This window comes from Cibotium barometz, chromosome 20, assembly GCF_041138505.1.
Source record: "Cibotium barometz isolate CiBa-2024 chromosome 20, ASM4113850v1, whole genome shotgun sequence".
Classification (NCBI taxonomy): domain Eukaryota; kingdom Viridiplantae; phylum Streptophyta; class Polypodiopsida; order Cyatheales; family Cibotiaceae; genus Cibotium; species Cibotium barometz.
In genome coordinates this window covers 14,357,268-14,376,514 of record NC_141065.1, presented here as the reverse complement: position 1 = coordinate 14,376,514, position 19,247 = coordinate 14,357,268, and the positions used below count along the sequence as shown (strand labels likewise).

The following is a 19,247-nucleotide window of genomic DNA, read 5'->3' as shown; positions in this document are numbered from 1 at the left end:
TGGGGCAAGTTAAAGGACCAAACAACTTTATTCCTTTCTGATAATGCCTCAACATATAGTTTTATATCTATATAGATGGCTCTGCTCTTGGGTTAAAGCCTGAGGAATTGGGCACGGACTTTCATGGAGATGTTGCCTTTGAGAGCAAGGAAGTCAAGGTCACTCCCATCATTGGGAAGCTTCGCATATAGATATAGGGATATTTGGATCATGAATACTTCCTCGTGGCACCACTCACAGGATGGGATGTGATTCTTGGGATGCCTTGGCATTATTGTTTTGGAAGATTTTGCACAAGGAAAAGAAAGTTATGTTTACTCTTAGGGGTAGGGAAATTTGTATTGATGCGGGTACTATTGGGAGTACCATACTTGTTATAAGCCACATATCTATTTTCAAGGCAATAAAGAAATCAGCTTGTTCTTACTTGGTCTCTGTACGTGATAATGTTGAGCATGATGCTGTAAATCCTAGATCAAGATAAGATTGACTTCCTAAGTGAATATGCTGACTGTTTTGTTGATTCCCTACTAGGACAGTTACCCCCAGGGAGGCTAGAGTGTCTTTGTATTGATATAATCCCAGGGAGCTCTCCTCCTAACCGACCGCCTGATAGGGTGAGTGCTGCCCAACAGGGGGAAATCATGACTCAAGTGAATGATTTGCTTGAGAAGAAGTTGATAAGGCCAAGTTCTTCACCTTATTGTTCTCCAGTTTTACTTGTGGAGAAAAAGGATGGGACATACAGTATGTGTGTTGATTATAGAGCCCTTAACAAGATTTTCGATTCCTCGAATTGATGATATTCCTAATAAACTTGAGGGAGCTGCTTGTTTTAGTCGCATTGATCTTAAGAGTGTCTATCATCAGATTTGAGTGGTACCTCAAGATGTGCATAAGCTTGAGCATAAAGAGCATCTCACCATTGTTTTTGAAGAGCTAAGGAAACACAAGCTTTCCATCAGTGGAAAGGAGTGAATTCTTCTTGTCAAAGATTCACTATTTGGGGCATATTGTCTGCAAAAATGGAGTACGCATGGATCCCGTAAAGATCAAGCTATCAAGGATTGGCCAGAACTTCAGAATGTTCATCAAGTTAGGAGCTTTATTGGTTTATTCTCTTAGTATCATCGATTTATTCAACACTTTACTTTCTTGGCTTCTCCGTTGTATGATTTGACAAAGAAGAAAGTTGCATTCCGATGGTCCGATCTAGAAAAGACAGCTTTCCAAAAGTTAAAGATGCCATCATCTCAGGGCCTGTTCTTGTCATCCAGGCTTGCATAGACCTTTTGTGGTCAAGTGTGATGCATGTGGAGATTGTTTGGGGCCTGTTTTGAATCAAGAGGGACATGCAGTGGCTTTTGAAAGCCGCCGCCTGCAACATGCATAATTGTATTTGTTGGTCTATGAGAAAGAGTTGTTAGCCGTTATTCATGCCCTTGAAACACTAAAGCATTATCTCTTGGGGACTGAATTTATGGTTAAAATAGATCATCAGAGTTTACGACACTTTCTCACACAGCCTAAGCTCTCAGAGAAGCATCTAAGGTGGGCAAATTTCTTGTCCATGTTCCATTTTCAGATTTTGCACACTCTGGGCAAGAAGAATTTGGTAGCGGATGCTTTGTCATGCAAGCCTCAAGTGCATGCAGTGACTACCGCTTATCATCAAGACTTGTCAGCGATGCAGGATATCTATGCTTTGGATACAGATTCTCAGCTTATTTGGGCTGATTTGAATGATGGTACTGCTGTCCCATCTTATTCAATTATAGATGGGTTTCTGATGATGCGAAACGCTATTTGTGTAGTTCATGAATTACGCCAAAAGCTTATGGAAGAGTGTCATGCTTCTCCATATGCAGGTCATCGTGGTATTCTGGGTACTACACAGGCTTTGGAATTATATTTATTTTGGCCAGCTTCATGCAGGGATATTGAAGCTTATGTGCGAGAGTGCCTAGTGTGTCAGAAAGTCAAGTTTGACAGGCACAAGACACTTGGTTTGCTTCAACTCTTATCCATTCCGCAGGAACCATGTGAAAGCATTGCCATGGATTTCATTATGGATTTGCCGAGATCGGCACATGGTAATGATGCTACATGGATCTATTATAGATCGCTTTAGCAAACAGGCACACTTTATTCCACTTGAGGAAAACAATCAAGCTAGAGCACATGGCAAAGTTGTTCTTGGCTCAGATTCTTAAACATCATGGCATGCCCAAGTCTATTGTGGGGGATAGAGATCTCGGACAACCAGGTTATTTTCACGGGCATTGTTTGATAACATGGGCACGAAGCTGAGTTTTTCATTAGCTTATGATCCTCAAATGGATGGTCAGAGTGAAATTCAGCTGTACTTGATTTGCTCAAATGTCATGTATTTGAGCAGAAGTCAGATTGGGAAAAGTATTTGCCATTGGTTGAGTTTGCATCCAATAACACAATGCATTCTTCAACTAATAAGGCTTCGTTTGAGATAGTCTATGGCAAGGTGGTGCTTCCACCTATCTAATGAACAAAAGATGAAATCTTTGCAGCAGATGAGTATGTCCGAGATTTAGATATTGTGTTTGCACAGGTTCGGACAGCCATAGAAAGATCTCAAGCTAAGCAGAAAAAGGCAGTTGACAACACATGTGGGAACTTATTTTCATTTAAGGTTATTAGGTATTACTTAAGTTTGAGAAAGCACGTCTTCGGAAGCGACCAGGCAAGGAAGGCAAGTTTCCTAAGCTTTCAAACATGGGCCATTCCAGATCTTGTAGAAGATAAACGAAGTGGTATTGCCCGATTAGTGGAAAATACAAAATGCGTTTCATGTCAGCTTGCTGAGGCCCTATGTGGACCACCTCCTATGGAACCAGTTTTGGAAGATCCGCTAGAAGTGGAGGAACTTGTGGAGGTATTGCAATATGAACAGATAGTTTTTCATGCAGGTGGCAAGCTAGTGCGTAGGTATCTTGTGAAGTTTAAAAACTATTCGGCTATGGATCAAAATGGATGGACGAGGATTATTTGCGGATTACCCATAGCTTCTAAAGGACAATTGCTTAGAAGCTGGGGGGAATAACACAAAATTTCTCACAGCTTCTGTTTTGCTACTGTTCATGTGTGGCATGTAGAACCTGACATGACATACATGTATGGCTGGTGGAGCCTGATATGGTGTGTTTGTGTGGCATATGGAGCCTGACATGACACTACATGTATGTCTCCTGGAGCCTGACATGATGGTACATGTGTGGCTTGTGGGGCCTGACATGGTATACATGTATGGCTCATGGAGGTTGACATGATGTGATTGGGGGAATAACACAAAATTTCTCACAGCTTCTGTTTTGCTGCTGTTCATGTGTGGCATGTAGAACCTGACATGACATACATGTATGGCTGGTGGAGCCTGATATGGTGTGTTTGTGTGGCATATGGAGCCTGACATGACACTACATGTATGTCTCCTGGAGCTTGACATGATGGTACATGTGTGGCTTGTGGGGCCTGACATGGTATACATGTATGGCTCATGGAGGTTGACATGATGTGATTCCCTCTGACTAGCTATCCTGGAGATCTTCTGTATTCATGTTCTGGGGAGGTTCCGGAAGGATCATGAGCCATGAACATTTTATCTAATACAGCTGAACAAATGGGTGTTTCTTCCATTCTGGCTGCACTCTTGTGTGCATGACTTCGATTTTACCTTTGGATGACTTGTCTTGTTTGCCTGGACAATGCTGAGATTTCTGCGTGCGTTGTCCATGGGGGCGGGGACGCCTTGCATCCTATGGACGTGCATGTGCATTCCTGTTTTGGGACTAATAGGTGGTCTACATGTGTTTTGCAGGTGGTTAAGTGTCCCCAAAAACCCAATTTATAGCTTTATGATTTCACATACTAATAATTATGGGTGCAAGTTCACACACACTTATAAGTGACTGGACAACTTATAAGATCTTCACACTAGACATGAGTTATTTAATACACGTGGTGGTCAAAAGTCGGGCTATGGACAATATTTGGGCCATCTTGAAGTAGGCGCCCCCTTCTAGACCTAAACAGCACACGTTTGAGCTATTTATGATGGGGAGCCCTTATTATTGACCAAAAACTCCAATTTTGGGGATGCGCATGCTTTTCAGTGTGCATGAGGGTTGGTCGACTGGTTTTCAACCTGTTGGAAGCTTGCTGCAACTATCTACCGCGATTGATATTCACCAGATGCATGGGGGATGTTGGCCGACTCCTTCTGGGTGTGTTTCCTCTGCTGGCCGCCTAGTTTACAGCTGGAACAGGGGCTGGACAGGTCATAAAAACAGAGAGAAAGAGCGGACATTTTCCCTTCTGACCAAGAGCTTGTAGGTTTGTGTTTAGCTGCTGGTCGCTTCTTTCTGTGGCTATTGGGGCTGGTCGACTGCTGTAAACAGCCTCTCTAGGCTGGTCGACTTGTCTTGTGAGCCATATAGGAGAAGGGTGAAGATATAGGGTTGTCCCGGGCTGATGCGGGAGTGCTATGGGCTGTCCATAGTTGTCTTGCATGTGCTTGATGCTGGAAGTGCCCTCTCTCATACTGAGGAACGTCAATAAATTTTGCATATGTTTCTTTTTTTTTTCTCTCTTTTTTTTTTCCCCCTTTTTTTTTCTTTTGCTTTCATACTGTACTGGAAGAGATAGGTGCTAGCCAGAGGAGAATCCCTGGGCACCCGTGAAGTTGTATTTGGAAGCAGACTCCTTTTTGGTAATCTAACCATTTTGGGGGGGGGGAGGGGGGGGGGCGAGAATCCCTGGGCACCCGTGAAGTTGTATTTGGAAGCAGACTCCTTTTTGGTAATCTAACCATTTTGGGGGGGGGGGGGGGGGGTTGTGTTCAGCCCATCTTTTGGCTCCTAGTGTGGTGTATTGTGCAAAGTTGTCATCTACTTTTATCTGGCATGTTTATCTGTATTTTCAGTTTTCAAGATTGATTGGATTTCCGTGTTAGAATTGCCCTTCCAGTTACATGGTGACCCTTTGAACTCATGTAAGAGTTGGTGAATCTAGTGAGTTAGTATCTCGACTCATGGAAGGGTTGGTGACCCTAGAGAATTAAGTCTTGAGGAAAGAGGAAAGTCTTGCAAGCATTTATGGTTTCATGGAAGGTTTGTTGCCCTAGTGAACCACATGGACATGTGAAGCATGTTTGGCTTGGGCATGCGTATGGATCATAGGAGTGTTGCACTTATGCAGTCCAATGGCATGGCGAGATCTCGTGGCTATGTATTCTTTTGTGGCTTTGTATGTTGCTTAATTTTTTTAGCAGGTACTTAAAGGTGTTCATGGATTTATGGATATTTCCGACACAGTTGGCTCTCGTGCCTGTGTCGAGTTATTATCAGAGTTGTTGACTAAAGATATGGTTAAAGTTTATTTCTCCATACGGTTGGTCTTGTGCCCGTATCTAATTTGGGATTGTGGATGTTGATTTATGGCTTTAATGCCCAGAATTCTAGAATACTACTGATTGGCAGAATATCTGCTATACTTGAAGAATATTTCAATGGTATTAGGCTTATACAGTTGCAAACAACTGCTTTATAAGATGGAGTGGCTTATACAGTTGCAAACAACTGCTTTCACACAATGAAGAGACCCAAGGTGAGAACGGGGATTTTCCATAGAAGAAAGCTGAAGCATTCAATGGCAAAGATTATATGGAAAGATGGCTACACAGCATGAGCAACATGGGAATTTATTTATTAATCATTAAAGCGACTTATGAGTCAGTGTGTTCACACATTATTAAAGCTGGCTGGACATATTATTATTTTTCGCATGTAGAAGTGGACAGAAGGAGGCACCTAGCTACTGCTCGGGGAGCAAGTTAGGGAAAAGCGTAAAAGCAGGTATTCTTAGCAGTCAAGCCACGTTTGGCATTAGAGGAAAAGCACCGGTAAAGATATAGCTGGTCGATTCTATTAAAAAGCAAGGGATGCGCATGAAAGCATAGGCGATAGCTGTTGGTTCTTCTTCTTCTTCCCTGGCCGTTTTCCTGCCGGTTATAAGGCTGGCCGTACAGCACCATTTTTCTCTCTCTTTCTCTCTTATCCGCACTAGGCGCTGCAGTGCAGTTTACTGACCGAACAGCAGCCATCTCTTGTCTCTATTTTCCCTGTGTTGTAGCTGGTTGCTTACATGGTGATCAATAGCTGGCCGTTTTCCTGCTGGTTATAAGGCTGGCCGTACAACACCGTTTCTCTCTCTTATCCCCACTAGGGGCTGCAGTGCAGTTTACTGGCCGAACAGCAGCCATCTCTTCTCTCTCTTTTCTCTGTTTTGGAGTAGGTCGCTTCCAAAACTGGTCGACTGCTTGTACTTATAGCTGTACAGCAGCCGTACAGCCTGCCACACGTGTGGTTTCAGCTGGTGTACTTCTCTCTCACAATCCTGGCCATGCAACGGGCGGATTCGGGGCTGATTGTGTGACAGTTTTGGCCTGTGTCTAGGAGGGCACGCGCATGTACTCATTATGCATCTAGTTATCATGTGGATCTTGCTCTCATTTTTAGCATATGCAATGATGAGGAACTTCTTTCCTTTGAGAAAGTCAAGGAATGATCATTGGTTCGCGTGCCATGCAAGTTGAGTATGAGTATGAATCAATTTTCAAGAATGACACTTGGGATTTGGCAGTTTCACCTTGTGACAAGGAATGATCATTGGTTTGCGTGGCATGCAGGATGAGTATGAGTATGAGTCAATTTTCAAGAATGACACTTGGGATTTGGCAAATTCACATTGGTACAAAGTGGGTTACAAGCTCAAGCATAAGGTTGATGGTAGTGTTGATGCTCAGTCTCCGAGATCGAGGTGGCCCTTTTGATGACATGCTATTGCATGTCTGATTTACTTTTGCAATTCGAATGCAAGCATTTTATTTGGTGTTGCACAATTGAACAGATTTATGCATAGCCAAGATACCAAGCATTGGTAGGCTGTCAAGCGGGTTTTTCACTTTTTGCAAGGCCCTCAATTCCTTGGATTGTTCTATCCCGGGGGAGTGTGTAAGGTTCTCCTTGATCCTTCCCTGGAACTATTTGACAAGAAACCATGTAAGAGCGATGCTTAAGGCTCACCTTCTAGCCATAGAGTCCACCCGACTCTCCCCCCGAGCTGGAGGCCAAAGCAAGCTCCCCTGCACTAAGACCTGACGTCCTGTATCACCAGGCCACACTTTACAGGTATCGTCGTGGTGAACATCCCTGATAAGCCATGCTCAATGACATCAGACCCGACGATCGTAATAACTTATGAGCCTAGGTTACACTGATTCATGTAAAAGGGCTTTATAATTATCCCCAATGCTTTTATGAGCTATTAATCCTATAATGACTTCTAATTATGCCTCCACTTACAAGCCGCTTTCCATCTCCCCACTAGGTGCTCTACATTTGGTCTCTAGCCTGACCCTGTGCTAGTGTGCACGTGGTGAGTCACATGTTCATGCCTTAAATTATTTTCAATTGGGTTGGATGTTATGATACCAAGGTGTCCACATGAGTCAATTTAGGTCGTAGTAGACCAATTGACAAAGATGGCTAGATTTATCAAGTCAACGGCAAAGAGTCACGAGTTGGGTCAGCTCTTTGTGGAGCAGTTGTATAAGCTCTATGGATTGCTTGAGGAGATAGTTAGTGACCAAGGTTCCAAATTCACTACACAATCATGGCAATCAGTGTTTTTAAGTTGGAAACACGCTTGAGTATGTCATCTTCGAATCGTCCCGAGTTGGATGTGTAGAGAGAGGGAGGATATGTTGAGGACATATGTCTCCAAGAGACAGTATGAATGGAAAAGGTATCTTCCACATATTGAGTTTGCTTATAATAGTATTAAACATGTGACTAGAGGTTTTAGCTCGTTTATGCTTATGTATGGTTATCATCCGAAGTCACCCATTGCATAGGGTTGCGGGGAGTCAAGCTGCAATCAACAATAGATTTCTTGCAAGGTATGTAGGCTGTGCTAAAAGTTGTAAGGAAAAGCATAACGAGAGTGCTTAGGATCGCGCTATGTGTTATGCTAACCAATGATAGACTCCATGAGTTTGACGAGAAGGCATGTGGGTGTATCTTAAAGTCCCAAAGGACTCTTAACTGGTATGCTTTACAAGTTATCTTCTCGAAGTTGTGGTCCTCTTGGAATCAAGATTGACCTTGTGTTTCACCTAGGTTGTTTGAAAGAATGTTTCGGTGTCGATGATGAGATTATCCTAGTAGAGGAGATCCCTAACATGGAAGACATGACTAAGTATATTCCTATGGAACGCGAGTTGGTTTTTGATCAACGTGCTAGACAGTCTTGGTATACCATCTATTCTAAGTACTTGATGAAATGGAAGTGACCGAGGCTACATGCCAGTCAGTGCGTAGTGTGAAAAGTCACTTCCCTAGATTCATTGTTGCTGAGGACATCAATGGTTCTTAAGAGGAGGGGAAGTATGTTACGTTCCAGACCTTCATGTTCGGTTAGCCATAGCCTAGTGGTTAGTCGTCATAAGTGAGAGGTTAGTAGCTTTTATGAGACCTGCTATATTTGGCTCTTGGTTTATAGGAGGCCTATAGAAGTGACTTTATGAGTCAGTTTCGTGGAGAGCCCCTTATACCAAGACTTAAGGCCTTGAGACTACTGCGTGACGGGTGCGTGCCGGTGGTATGGAACGTGAGGGACTTTACATGTGGAGCCATGTGGACATGACGAAGTATATTCCTATGGAACTTGAGTTGGTTTTGGATCAATGTACTAGACGGTCTTGGTGTACCATCTATTATGCGTACTTGATCAAATGGAAGTGATCGGTTGAGATTGAGGCTACATGGCAATCAGTGCACACTGTGAAGAGTCACGTCCCTGGATTCATTGCTGAGGACATCAATGGTTCTTAAGACGAGAAGTATGTGACGTCCCAAGCCTTCACGTTCGGTTAGCCATAGCCTAGGGGTTAGTCATTATAAGTGGGAGGTTAGTAGCTTTTATGAGACTTGCTATATTTGGCTCTTGGTTTATAGGAGGCGTATATTAAGTAACTTTATGAGTCAGTTTGAGGGAGAGCCCCTTACATTGGACTCAACGCCTTGAGACTACTCCTGATGGGTGCATATCGGTGGTATGGGACACGAGGGACTTTACATGTGGAGCAATGTCGTAGATGCTACTACCCCCCTATGCTCGGGGTGACCCTCAATGGTTCTATGATTGAGTGGTGTGCTAGATGCCAATGTCCATGCATGTTTTCTTTTTGTTTATGCTTAATTGTAGGGTTTGTTAGCCTAGGGCCTTTACACTAGGCCCTTTCCCACTGCTTGTGGTGCACCTTGTACCCTGCGTGACTGACTAGGTAGCTTGTTGCCCTGCATTGCACTTAGTTGTGCACGCCATAGTATGGCTGCCTATGCGACGTGGTCTAAATGGGCCTAACAGGGTACGTCCGCTAACTGGCCGCCCCTCGTTGGCTTAATGCCTTGCATAGGCAGCCTATGCAACGTGGTCTCAATAAGCCTAACAGGCTATGTCTGCTAACTGGCCGCCCCTTGTTGGCTTAATGCCTTGCATAGGCAGCCACGGATTTTCCTTATGGGCCGGCTCTGGACGGTAACCCTAGCAGCTTTAACCCTAGCTCTTTGTGGCGATTCCACCAACACACAAGCTGCTGTGCTCGGAGTATTTGCTTTCTCAATCCACTAACTCTACCATCCTATCTGCCAATGAGGGCAAATTTCAAGGCAAAGAAGTCTATTCCCAGGGCGCTCCCTTGCACTGAGAAACAACTCACACCTTTTTCTCCCTTCCTTTAGAGAATCCAAGGTTTCCTCGCCATGCCCATGTTCACTGTGTCCACGGTTCGCTTTCCAGTCAGACACTGGCTTTACGTGTGTGTGTGTGTGTGTGTATATAGCGAGGAATCCAAGGTTTCCTCGCGATGCCCATGTCCATTGCGTCCACGGTTCCCTTTCTGGTCAGCCATAGGCTGTGTGTGTGTGTGTGTGTGTGTGTGTGTGTGTGTGTGTGATACATATATGTACATATATGTTTTTATACATGTATATGTAAACATGTATTAATTTATGCATGTAAACATAAAAATGGGGATTAAAATTTCTGAACTTTCTTCAAAATTTGCATTATTTGAATGTTCTAGAAGTTTCTAATACTCGTGGGATAAACTATGAAGCTAAGATGGTGTAACTATTTTGTCCTTCAAGCTCCTTTCATATGATGGAACTCAAGCGCGGACACATGGACATGTTGAAGGATACATGGGAACAAGGTTCTTAAAGTCGGCATCGGAAAAAGCACCCGTCTTGGTCAAAAAAGCAAGAAAAAGCAAAAGTCGAACTTGGTTGACCAAAAAGCTGAGGGCACCATTGGAAAGAGGACATCAAACTGGATCAAAAAGCTAGAAGCCGCTTTTTCAAAAAGCTGGTCCAAGGCCAAAAAGCAAGGCCCTGAAGCTACAAAAAGTAAATCAAGAACTTTAGCTATTATTAAAATATTAAAAGAGAAAAACAAAAGCAAAAGCAAAAAGGTAAAGGAAAAGTAAGGCAAATAAAGCACGGAACCCCCTTATGTATATAAAGAGGCTTGCACACTCTTGGAGGATCACAAGAAATTTGAAGAAGAACTTGAGAGAGTAATCTTGGGAAGAACAAGAGTTCATTATCCTCATGATCGTTATCTTCCTCTCCTCCTTGCTCTGCCAACTTTCTTGTGCGCTGTCTTTGTTGTGCCACTTTTCTGACAGCTCAGCCGGCCTTACACTGCGTCGCTGCTCTGCCTCCTTGTACCACTACTGTGTCGCTCAGTAATCAGTGCTAGCCGCCAGTGTTTCTCTGCACACAGCCATCGCCTCTGTGTAGTAGCAGCGCCGCTCTGCTCTGCTACACACCTCTGTGCACCTGCACCTACCTTGCAGCACCTGTAGATGCCTGCACCGCTTCAGCCAGCAGCGCCAGCAAACGCTGCCTTCAGAGCACTGCCACCCTGGTCTGCTTGCACTGCCGTGAAGCGCCGCCTTGCCACCTCTGGTTGCTCAGCTGCCAACAGCAGCACAGTCAGCCAACCGTCTCCTTGTGCCTCCTTCTCTTGCCATTCAGCTGTTGCTGCATCAAAACGACTTTTTTCTATCAGCATCCTCCATCGTGTGTGCCTTTTGGATTTTCCCTTTGTCGAGATTTGGTGACGAGATACTAGTGGGTAAAGGAGAACATCAGGTTTGATTCAAACATGAGATATTGGTTCTAGCCCGGTGTAAGACTCTTGTGGGTCATCCTCGTGCTGAGCTTAGCATCAGTTACCTTGTGCCTCGACATCGACTTCAGCCTGACCTTGACATCGGCACTTTGTTTGATATCATATTCATTTGTTTTATTGGTCCTAGCTTGGAAAAGCTTGTGAATTCTTCCTGAAATAAATTCCTGAAGAGGGGGCAGGGCCTATTCCCCGCTTAGCGTGGTGTACTATGTGAAACCCCCCTTCCCAGCTTTCTCTCCCCCTTCTCTCTCTCACTATCTATTTCTCTTGTACACATTGTTGAATTTGTCACTGCACACTCCGTTGGGCTTACAGATGGCAGTGGTGCCTACCTTGCATAGTGTCTAGGTATCTCACTGATCGAGTTGGTCTGTGAGCTCGCCGTATCGGTTCACCCCGTTTGCACTGTGGAACCACCTGCAGATATTGAGTTTAAGCAAGGTTCCCTGCACTCCCATAAGCAATGGTGAACAGTATCTGAGGCTCCTTCACCTTTTGGGCATGCTTGGCTAACACCAACAACCAATCTCCACTGGTTTGGGCAAGACCACCAAGAAGAGAGTCAAATAAAAGAGGAAATATGTGTCCTCTTGCAAGAGTGCCCCAACCTGCTCCAAAAAGTCCTTTTAATGTCAGGTGTGATACCATAAGCATCCAATGAGGTCTAAGAGTAGGGAGACTTTGAATGTATCGTAGAACAAGATGCCTTGCGTTCTGCACAGTATAACTGCAGCATACTTTTTATTGAGTTGGTCCACCCACTCACTGGAGACCCAATGCAAGTACTACAACCAAAGGCTCCAAGCACATGTGATTATCGTTGGGGTGGGATCAATGTAAAAAGAACTTCCCTGCTTTGCCAACAACTCTCATAGGATGCACCACTGGGCCGTCGGTGATATTCTCCACATCACATCTCTCCAAATACCAACCATCCTGTACAGAGAAAAAGAGTGGTGCATCATCCTCCCCCGGAGTGGGTACGCCCATAAGCTGAAGAGGTACACTTGTCCTAGAGAAAACTCCAAACTACGAGTGATGAAAAGTCCTTCGAAGAAGGTCCTTGTGATCCAGAAGGTCCCTCTGACTAGTGCCCCTCAGGGGAGCTTGGATGACTTGTATCCATGTCCTCTAATTGTACTACCGCCATCATCCCTGATTACTGATTCTCACAATGACAATGGAATTTTGTGAGATGCTAGGATATTTTTTTGAAGAGGGAGGTGTAGCTCTCTTAGAAACAACGGGAGTTTTGGATACGACGAGGATGTGCTCTAGAGATAGAACAAGATGCCTTACTACAATGCCCAACATGTCCAGATTTGAGGCAAACTGCATGCAATTCATCACAAATTTGGTGAGTCGGCCATTCCAGAGAAGCATGCTGCTATTTCATCACATGTAAATGCCATGTACGCACAATGAAGGCAGCAGAGGAGACCTCCTCTAATCATATTTCAAGCAGACATTGATTATGTGGGCACATGAAGGTGCTCATCATTTAGTCCTTTCGGCAGGGTTGACAACTGTGTATTTTTTCTTGTTATATTCTTTATTAAAACACTTCTGACCACAATAACTGTTTTTAACGGGGGTCTTTTGAAAGACCTTTTTTATACTCGTTTGTTTGTTGGATAATATTTCTTGACTATTTGTAGTTTTTGTTAATGTACATTGTATGGTATTGAATGTGCTGCTGCTTTTGACAGCTTAAACTTACTGTGTAATGGACGCAGATGCTGTGCTTGTTGAAGCATAAGTATTTGTGGAGATCCTTCTTCACATCTTCAGACACACAAAACTTTATTGTGGTACAAGAATTTTTATTATTATAATCAGTAGATTATTGTTTCCTTCTATCCCACCTGAAAGGGACTAATGCACTAACTTGTGGTTGCAAACAGGGCATAATTTTACATTCACCTGATAAAAGTGTCCGATACCGTGCTGCGGGCAACTTCATGAAGTTGTGGTGTGCATAGCCATGCAATAATGCTCACATTAATTAAAAGTAGTTTAGAGTGGTGTCCTCCACATCCTAGAAATATACATTTTGAATCATGTTCTAATTTACTTTGTCTTCTTGGCAGTGCAATTAGACATGGTCACAACCGTGTTGCCCATAGACAAATTCTGGCTGCATTATTAGGTGCTAAAACTGAGGCCAGTCAGCATCCCAAACGTTGCCTACACGTACGCACAGAATTTTCTATCAGAGGTTTTTGGAAGACTGAAATTGATTGTACACTTAGCGAACAATTGTTAACCACCTTCATTTGTTTCGAAAGGTGTTGTAGATTTTTTTATCTTATGGCCTCTTGAAAGTGACTCTTATGATCTGGTTATCAGTTTTGGGAGCTTCTTGGACATCTTTTTTGCACCTTAGAGGGTGCAGAGGAGCATGAAGTGGCTGAGCAACAGCTAGAGGATGAGTTACATTGGCTGAAATCTTCCCCTACTGCTGTCGATGACAATGATAGGGTATCTTGTATTCGAAATTCAATGAGATGTGTGATGTTTATTGAATCCTTGTTGTCTGGGAAGTCGTTGTTAATGTGTGCTTTGCTTTTGTGTAGCTTTTAGAAGGTCACTTGCACTTAATAAGAGTGCTTGTGGGTGTACTGGATAATCGCATCATTGGTTCCAGTAATAGCCAACAAGGACGAGGCCTAGTTCAGCTGGTGTGTCCTCCTGTTCTTGGTCCTCAAATGCTGGTCATTATCAACTGATGGTCTATTTGATCTCTCCTCTTACTGTGTTGTGGATGGATGACAGCTTATCAAGCACTTCCTTTTTCCCGACTCTGCAATCTTATTGCACGAGGAAGATAGGATGAAAGCTGGAAAAGATCAAGTGCATGACATACAATTTGGTGTGTTTGGAGTCACCCCTGAGGAGGATGGTTTGTTGCAGGCCAAATGTAGCACCCCAGGAAGCCGGGAAGAGGCGTTTCAGCTCTTACTTTGCCTTGCTTCTCATTGCAAGGAGAGTTTTCAAGAGATAGTTGATTTGATTTTGAAGATACATCTGTCAGAACAGGTTCTGGACTGGGAACACTTGCCTTCATATGGGCGGAATGTTGTAGGTGGTTATGTGGGCTTGAAAAATGCTGGTGCCACATGCTACATGAATTCTGTGTTTCAGCAGCTGTTCATGCAGCCTGAAGTTCGTAGGAGTGTATTGGCTTGTACAGAGTGTGATGATGTAGAGAAGGCAGGTTCTGTTTTCTTTCAACTCCAAGCTATGTTTGGTGCTCTTCTTGGAAGCAGCCTTGATCATTACACTCCCCAGGGATTTTGGTGTGCATATCGAGATTATGATGGGATGCCTATCAACCTTCGAGAACATCAAGATGCATTTGAGTTTTTCAATCGGTTATGTGATGCAATTGATGAGACACTGAAGGCTACACATCAAGAGACCACTCTAACCAGAATATTTGGAGGAGTATTTGCACAACAGGTAAGGATTGTAGGCCTAAGGTCAGATTGCTTAAAAATAGGGTTATTTGGAGTCAGGAGGGGTGGTGTTGGCTGATGCATCTGATGCTAGGGTAGATTCTTGGTCTAGGTTGGGCATTAGTGGGTTGGTAGTGAATATTGTTCTATGGGTTGGGTAAAGTTAGGTTTGGTTAATTTAGGGCTTCGTGGGACATAAGGGTACGGTTATTAATCAAAGCTTTGAATTCATGTGTGTCAGGTGATTTGTCGTGGCTGTCCACATAGAAGTGAGAGAGAGGAGCCCTTTGCTGCTGTAAGTGTTGATGTGAAAAACAAAAAGGACCTGATAGAGTCTTTGGAGGCATTTGTGCGAGGTGACCTTCTAGAGGGTGACAATGCTTACTACTGTGATGAATGTGGCCTTAAAGTAGACGCATTGAAGCGAGTTTGTGTAAAATCATTGCCTCAGACACTTGTCATTCACCTGAAAAGGTTTGACTTTGATTATGAAACCATGCAAAGGCTTAAACTGAAAGATAGATTTGAATTCCCGACCCACATAGACATGAAACCATACACTGTTGAAGGTCTGGCATTACGGGAAACTCAAAATCATTTAGTTCCCAGTTCTAGAAGCATCAATGATATTTCTTCAGATACAGGGAGCAAGCCAGATAATGTATCTGATATGTTGAAATCTGATCCATACTATCATTATGATCTTGTAGTGTTGTTGTACATTCTGGAACTGCTTTTGCTGGACACTACTACTCATACATAAAGCAGCGCCCTGGAGATCATCCTCTGAACTGCGGGCATGGTCCAACTGGCGGGTGTGTACAAAACGGGTGTGTACAAAGTAAAGTGTTTGATTTGCATTCTCTATCTCCTGCATATTGAAGTTAAACAGCTTGATTGCTTAGCATAACAGATTTTTGATTCTTTTTACCAGATGGATTGCTTTTGATGACAAGAATGTGGAACCCTATGATGTTAATGATTTGGAGAAAGATTGCTTTGGTGGAAAATATACTGTGGATGTGTATGACAACTTCTTAAAAACCACCGCTCCTCAGGTGGATGGTCATGCAGTAAGGTTTCTTGTCATATAGTGGGAATGTTGGCTCCTCACCTGCAAAACTTATGTGCATTTCATTGGTTGTAGGAGTTTGACAGGCCAAATAGTGCCTATATGCTACTGTATGAGAGGTCGCAATCTGAGGTATTATCTGGCAGGGTACTGCAATTTATGAGAGTCCTTGGTTTATTGTGGAGTGGGAATTCGTTTATGTGCATGTGTGTTTGGTGGTGTTGGGTGGGAGTGGGGGTGATGTAGATTGTGGGAAAGCCTTAAATGTGTGCATGCATGCATGCATTTTTTTTTTGGGGGGGGGGGATAGAGTGCCGTAAGCCTTTAAGTTTCTTTTGGAATTGTACCTGTGTCTTTCAGGCACTCACAGCATACTCTCCGGCTCAAATATCAATGTCTCTTTCCAAAGGTTAGTTGTCAGGGTCTTTGATGTAATGTCTTACAAGTGCTGAGCATCTGTTTATGTCTTATGTTCTAGTTGTTAACATCTCAGAAGATGAGGATGGAGACGAGCCAATGAAGGAAATATCCGTGTCTGAACGCTTGCCAAGCCTGTATGTTGAGATTGAGTTTTGCCTAGGTGTCATTTTGGATGTCACCTTTTCCTGTTCTTTTATTTAAACCGACGTGTTATTTCTGCAGCAGAAACATTCAAATGCCTGCTTCAGTACATCGAAGTGTTTGGCAGGAGAACTTGAGGTTTGTCTTGTGTATGTAGAAACGATGTGGATGAAAGGACTTCCACAGGTGTTTTGCATGCAGGACCTTTTATTGATTTGAATTGATGCATCTTACCTGCTAAAGCACAGAATTTTTGGTCTCTGCAGATTTATACACGAGAATCATCTCATGGATAAAGGCTACTTTAGATTCCTTCTCAGGCTGGTTGAAGTAAATTACGACTTAATAGATGATAGGTAAGAGTGCTTTAGTGATATACAAGTAAAATTTTCTCTTCTTGGTCTCGTCATACCTGTATAAAGAAATCAAGCATTGAATGTGAATACATGTGTGTTCAAAGTGGCCAAGGTGCCATACTGTTTCCATTTGGAAGACCTCAAGTTTTGGATGTGGTTGTGAACCTCCTCTTATGAAGTAAGGTCTCAATTCAACAGTCTGCATCATGACAATTGCATCATCATGCTGTAAAAGCTGAATGCCCAAATAGTGATGCAACGGGCCCAAGTCTGACATCTCAAAACAAGCTTGTAATCCAACCCTAAAGGCTGAAATCTTCGCAACTTTGGGGCTTATGAGCAGCATGTCATCAAGGTATAGAACGATGACCAACAAATCCTCTCTAGTCTTCATGACATGAGGGTACTCTGTGTTGGACTATTAACAAAACCTATGTGCAATCAAGTATGCTTGTATCTTCTCACACCATGCTCTGGGAGCCTGCTTAGCCATACAAAGCGTACTTTAACATGCAGAGTTTGGCTTCTTGACCCTTCTGAACAAAATCACAAGGCTAAGATACATAAATCTCCTCATTCAAATTATTGTTCAAGAAGGCGGTTTTTTTCTTTTTCCTTCTATTAGTTACCAAAGAAATAGCCATGAAGGGCTAAATACAACCACAAAGGCCTAAATACAACCACAAAGGGCTAGATTCAAACTCGCCTCCGTGTACGGGGTGGGGGGTCAAAAATCAAAATATAGAGAAAGATGCAGTTCTCCTTTGGGTTGTCGCTCTATGAGGAGAAGGCTATCTCCTACGCGCCGCGCGGGGGGGGGGGGGGGGGGGGTGGGGGGTGGGGGGTGGGGGGGGTCTGTAATACCAAGTAGGATCACCACTTCTTTCTGTGAGAAAAGGGCCATGCCTCGAGAGCTTCAAGAAACTTTCCCGTCTCTTTCACATTTGGTAAGAGCCACCTTGCAACTACCGAAATGCGAAGGTGAGTGTCACCATTTGGCCACCCAATTGGTCCACCCGTGCTTTCTCATTATGTACATTGAACTGGCGTCCAAGGCAATTGCATATGCCAAGGATTAATGCCACTCATGTGATATTGTGGACTTGACTTTCTGCTAGGACTTGTGCCTATGTGTACATGCCTGGAAATGCCTAGAGGATTGGTGTACCATTGGGTCTGGTATCACCATTTGGCCACCCAATTGGTCCACCCGTACTTTCTCATCACGTGTGTACATTGGACTAGCGTCCATGAAATTGATGCCACTCATGTGATACTATTGTGGAATTGGCTTTCCATTGGGACTTGTGCCTTTGTGTACATGCCTGGAAATGCCTAGTGGATTGGTGTTCCATTGGGTCTGGTACCTCGTATACTTGCTTGGAGCACATCTATTTTGGTATAGTCTCATGAACTGGGACTGCCCATACCAATGCTGCATTGCATAGCATCTTTATGTGCTTGCTTGCAATTGAAATTGAATGTTGTTTTCATGCTTGCTTGACCAATGTGTAGTTTTGGGTAAGAGGACGCCTGCCCGTGAACCGTGCGTGTGAAACTGCCTGTTGACATGGTTTGTTGCATGTGACAGGTGGTAAGAATTCATGAATTAGCTAATGGCTTATCCCCTTGCTTAGAGGCTTAAGCAACTCATAAATTATGACTAGTTCGGTGTTCACACACATTGATGTCCCGAGGTGGACAAAATCCTATCTCCTTTGTACAAAGAGAGTAACCAGCCATGTGTCCATTGTAGCTTGCACCACAAAGCACCTACTTGCTACCTAGAGTGAACAACTCACCACCTCACTCTTCCTTCTCTCTCTAGTAGTAGGCGCTTCCTTCATGAGGCCTTTGGGGCTGTATTTTCTGCACTTTCTCCTTTCCAACTCCATATCCAAGCTTGCTAGGGTGTTGTCCAGGCTTCCAAGAGTGTTTCTGATTCACTCTTCTACACACTCCCAATGACTGAAATTCAGCAAAACAGCTCTCATCTTTGTTGTATTTTTTGGTCTTTTTGCTAAAAACCCTAATTTCAGCCTTCATTTCTCAAGTTGAACAATAGAGGAAGCTTTCCTAGGGTTTCCTTCATTCTCTTGAAGACTTTTGTCGTAGAGGATTGCGACAGAACGAATATTTCAACACTCCAAGCACTTTCATTGCAAAGACTTTTGCTGTCATCATTTCTACTTGTAATTGGTAAGCTTTTATGCTTAAATATGGAAGCAAGTGGCAGGAGAGAAGAATCAGACTCCAAGATCACATACCTTGTGTAGTGTTCTCTTGCAAATTGCTACTACCATGTGTTGGTGGAACAATAGAGAGCAGATGGTAGGGAAGATGGGACTTGAGAGATAGTGTGAGTTGCAAGTCTACACTGACAACCACATTGTTTGCAATACTATATTCATATGCATTGGTATGGAAATCTGGTCAGAAATGCCCATGACGCTATGTACTTGATTCTCCCAAGATTAATATACTTTATTATTTGAGGGAGGGGTCGGC

General features: G+C 43.5%; 1 protein-coding gene across 3 annotated transcripts in view; it reads left to right on the top strand.

Annotated features, from left to right (window-relative positions):
• LOC147627555 (uncharacterized) overlaps positions 1-19,247 on the top strand; it is a 150,768-nt gene that overhangs the window by 114,979 nt on the left and 16,542 nt on the right. For 2 of the 3 annotated variants that reach the window (XM_086814472.1, XM_086814474.1), the window contains exons 26-38: positions 13,029-13,103; positions 13,197-13,264; positions 13,383-13,485; positions 13,642-13,773; positions 13,869-13,973; positions 14,068-14,754; positions 14,992-15,580; positions 15,685-15,808; positions 15,898-15,954; positions 16,183-16,231; positions 16,316-16,376; positions 16,465-16,521; positions 16,650-16,739. In XM_086814472.1, the coding sequence (XP_086670598.1) occupies positions 13,029-13,103; positions 13,197-13,264; positions 13,383-13,485; positions 13,642-13,773; positions 13,869-13,973; positions 14,068-14,754; positions 14,992-15,513 (1,692 nt within the window). In that variant the 3' untranslated portion in view covers positions 15,514-15,580; positions 15,685-15,808; positions 15,898-15,954; ... (2 more) ...; positions 16,465-16,521; positions 16,650-16,739. Of the gene's footprint in view, positions 1-13,028; positions 13,104-13,196; positions 13,265-13,382; positions 13,486-13,641; positions 13,774-13,868; positions 13,974-14,067; positions 14,755-14,991; positions 15,581-15,684; positions 15,809-15,897; positions 15,955-16,182; positions 16,232-16,315; positions 16,377-16,464; positions 16,522-16,649; positions 16,740-19,247 lie in introns of those variants that run through there. The other variant, XM_086814473.1, reaches the window with a different exon arrangement.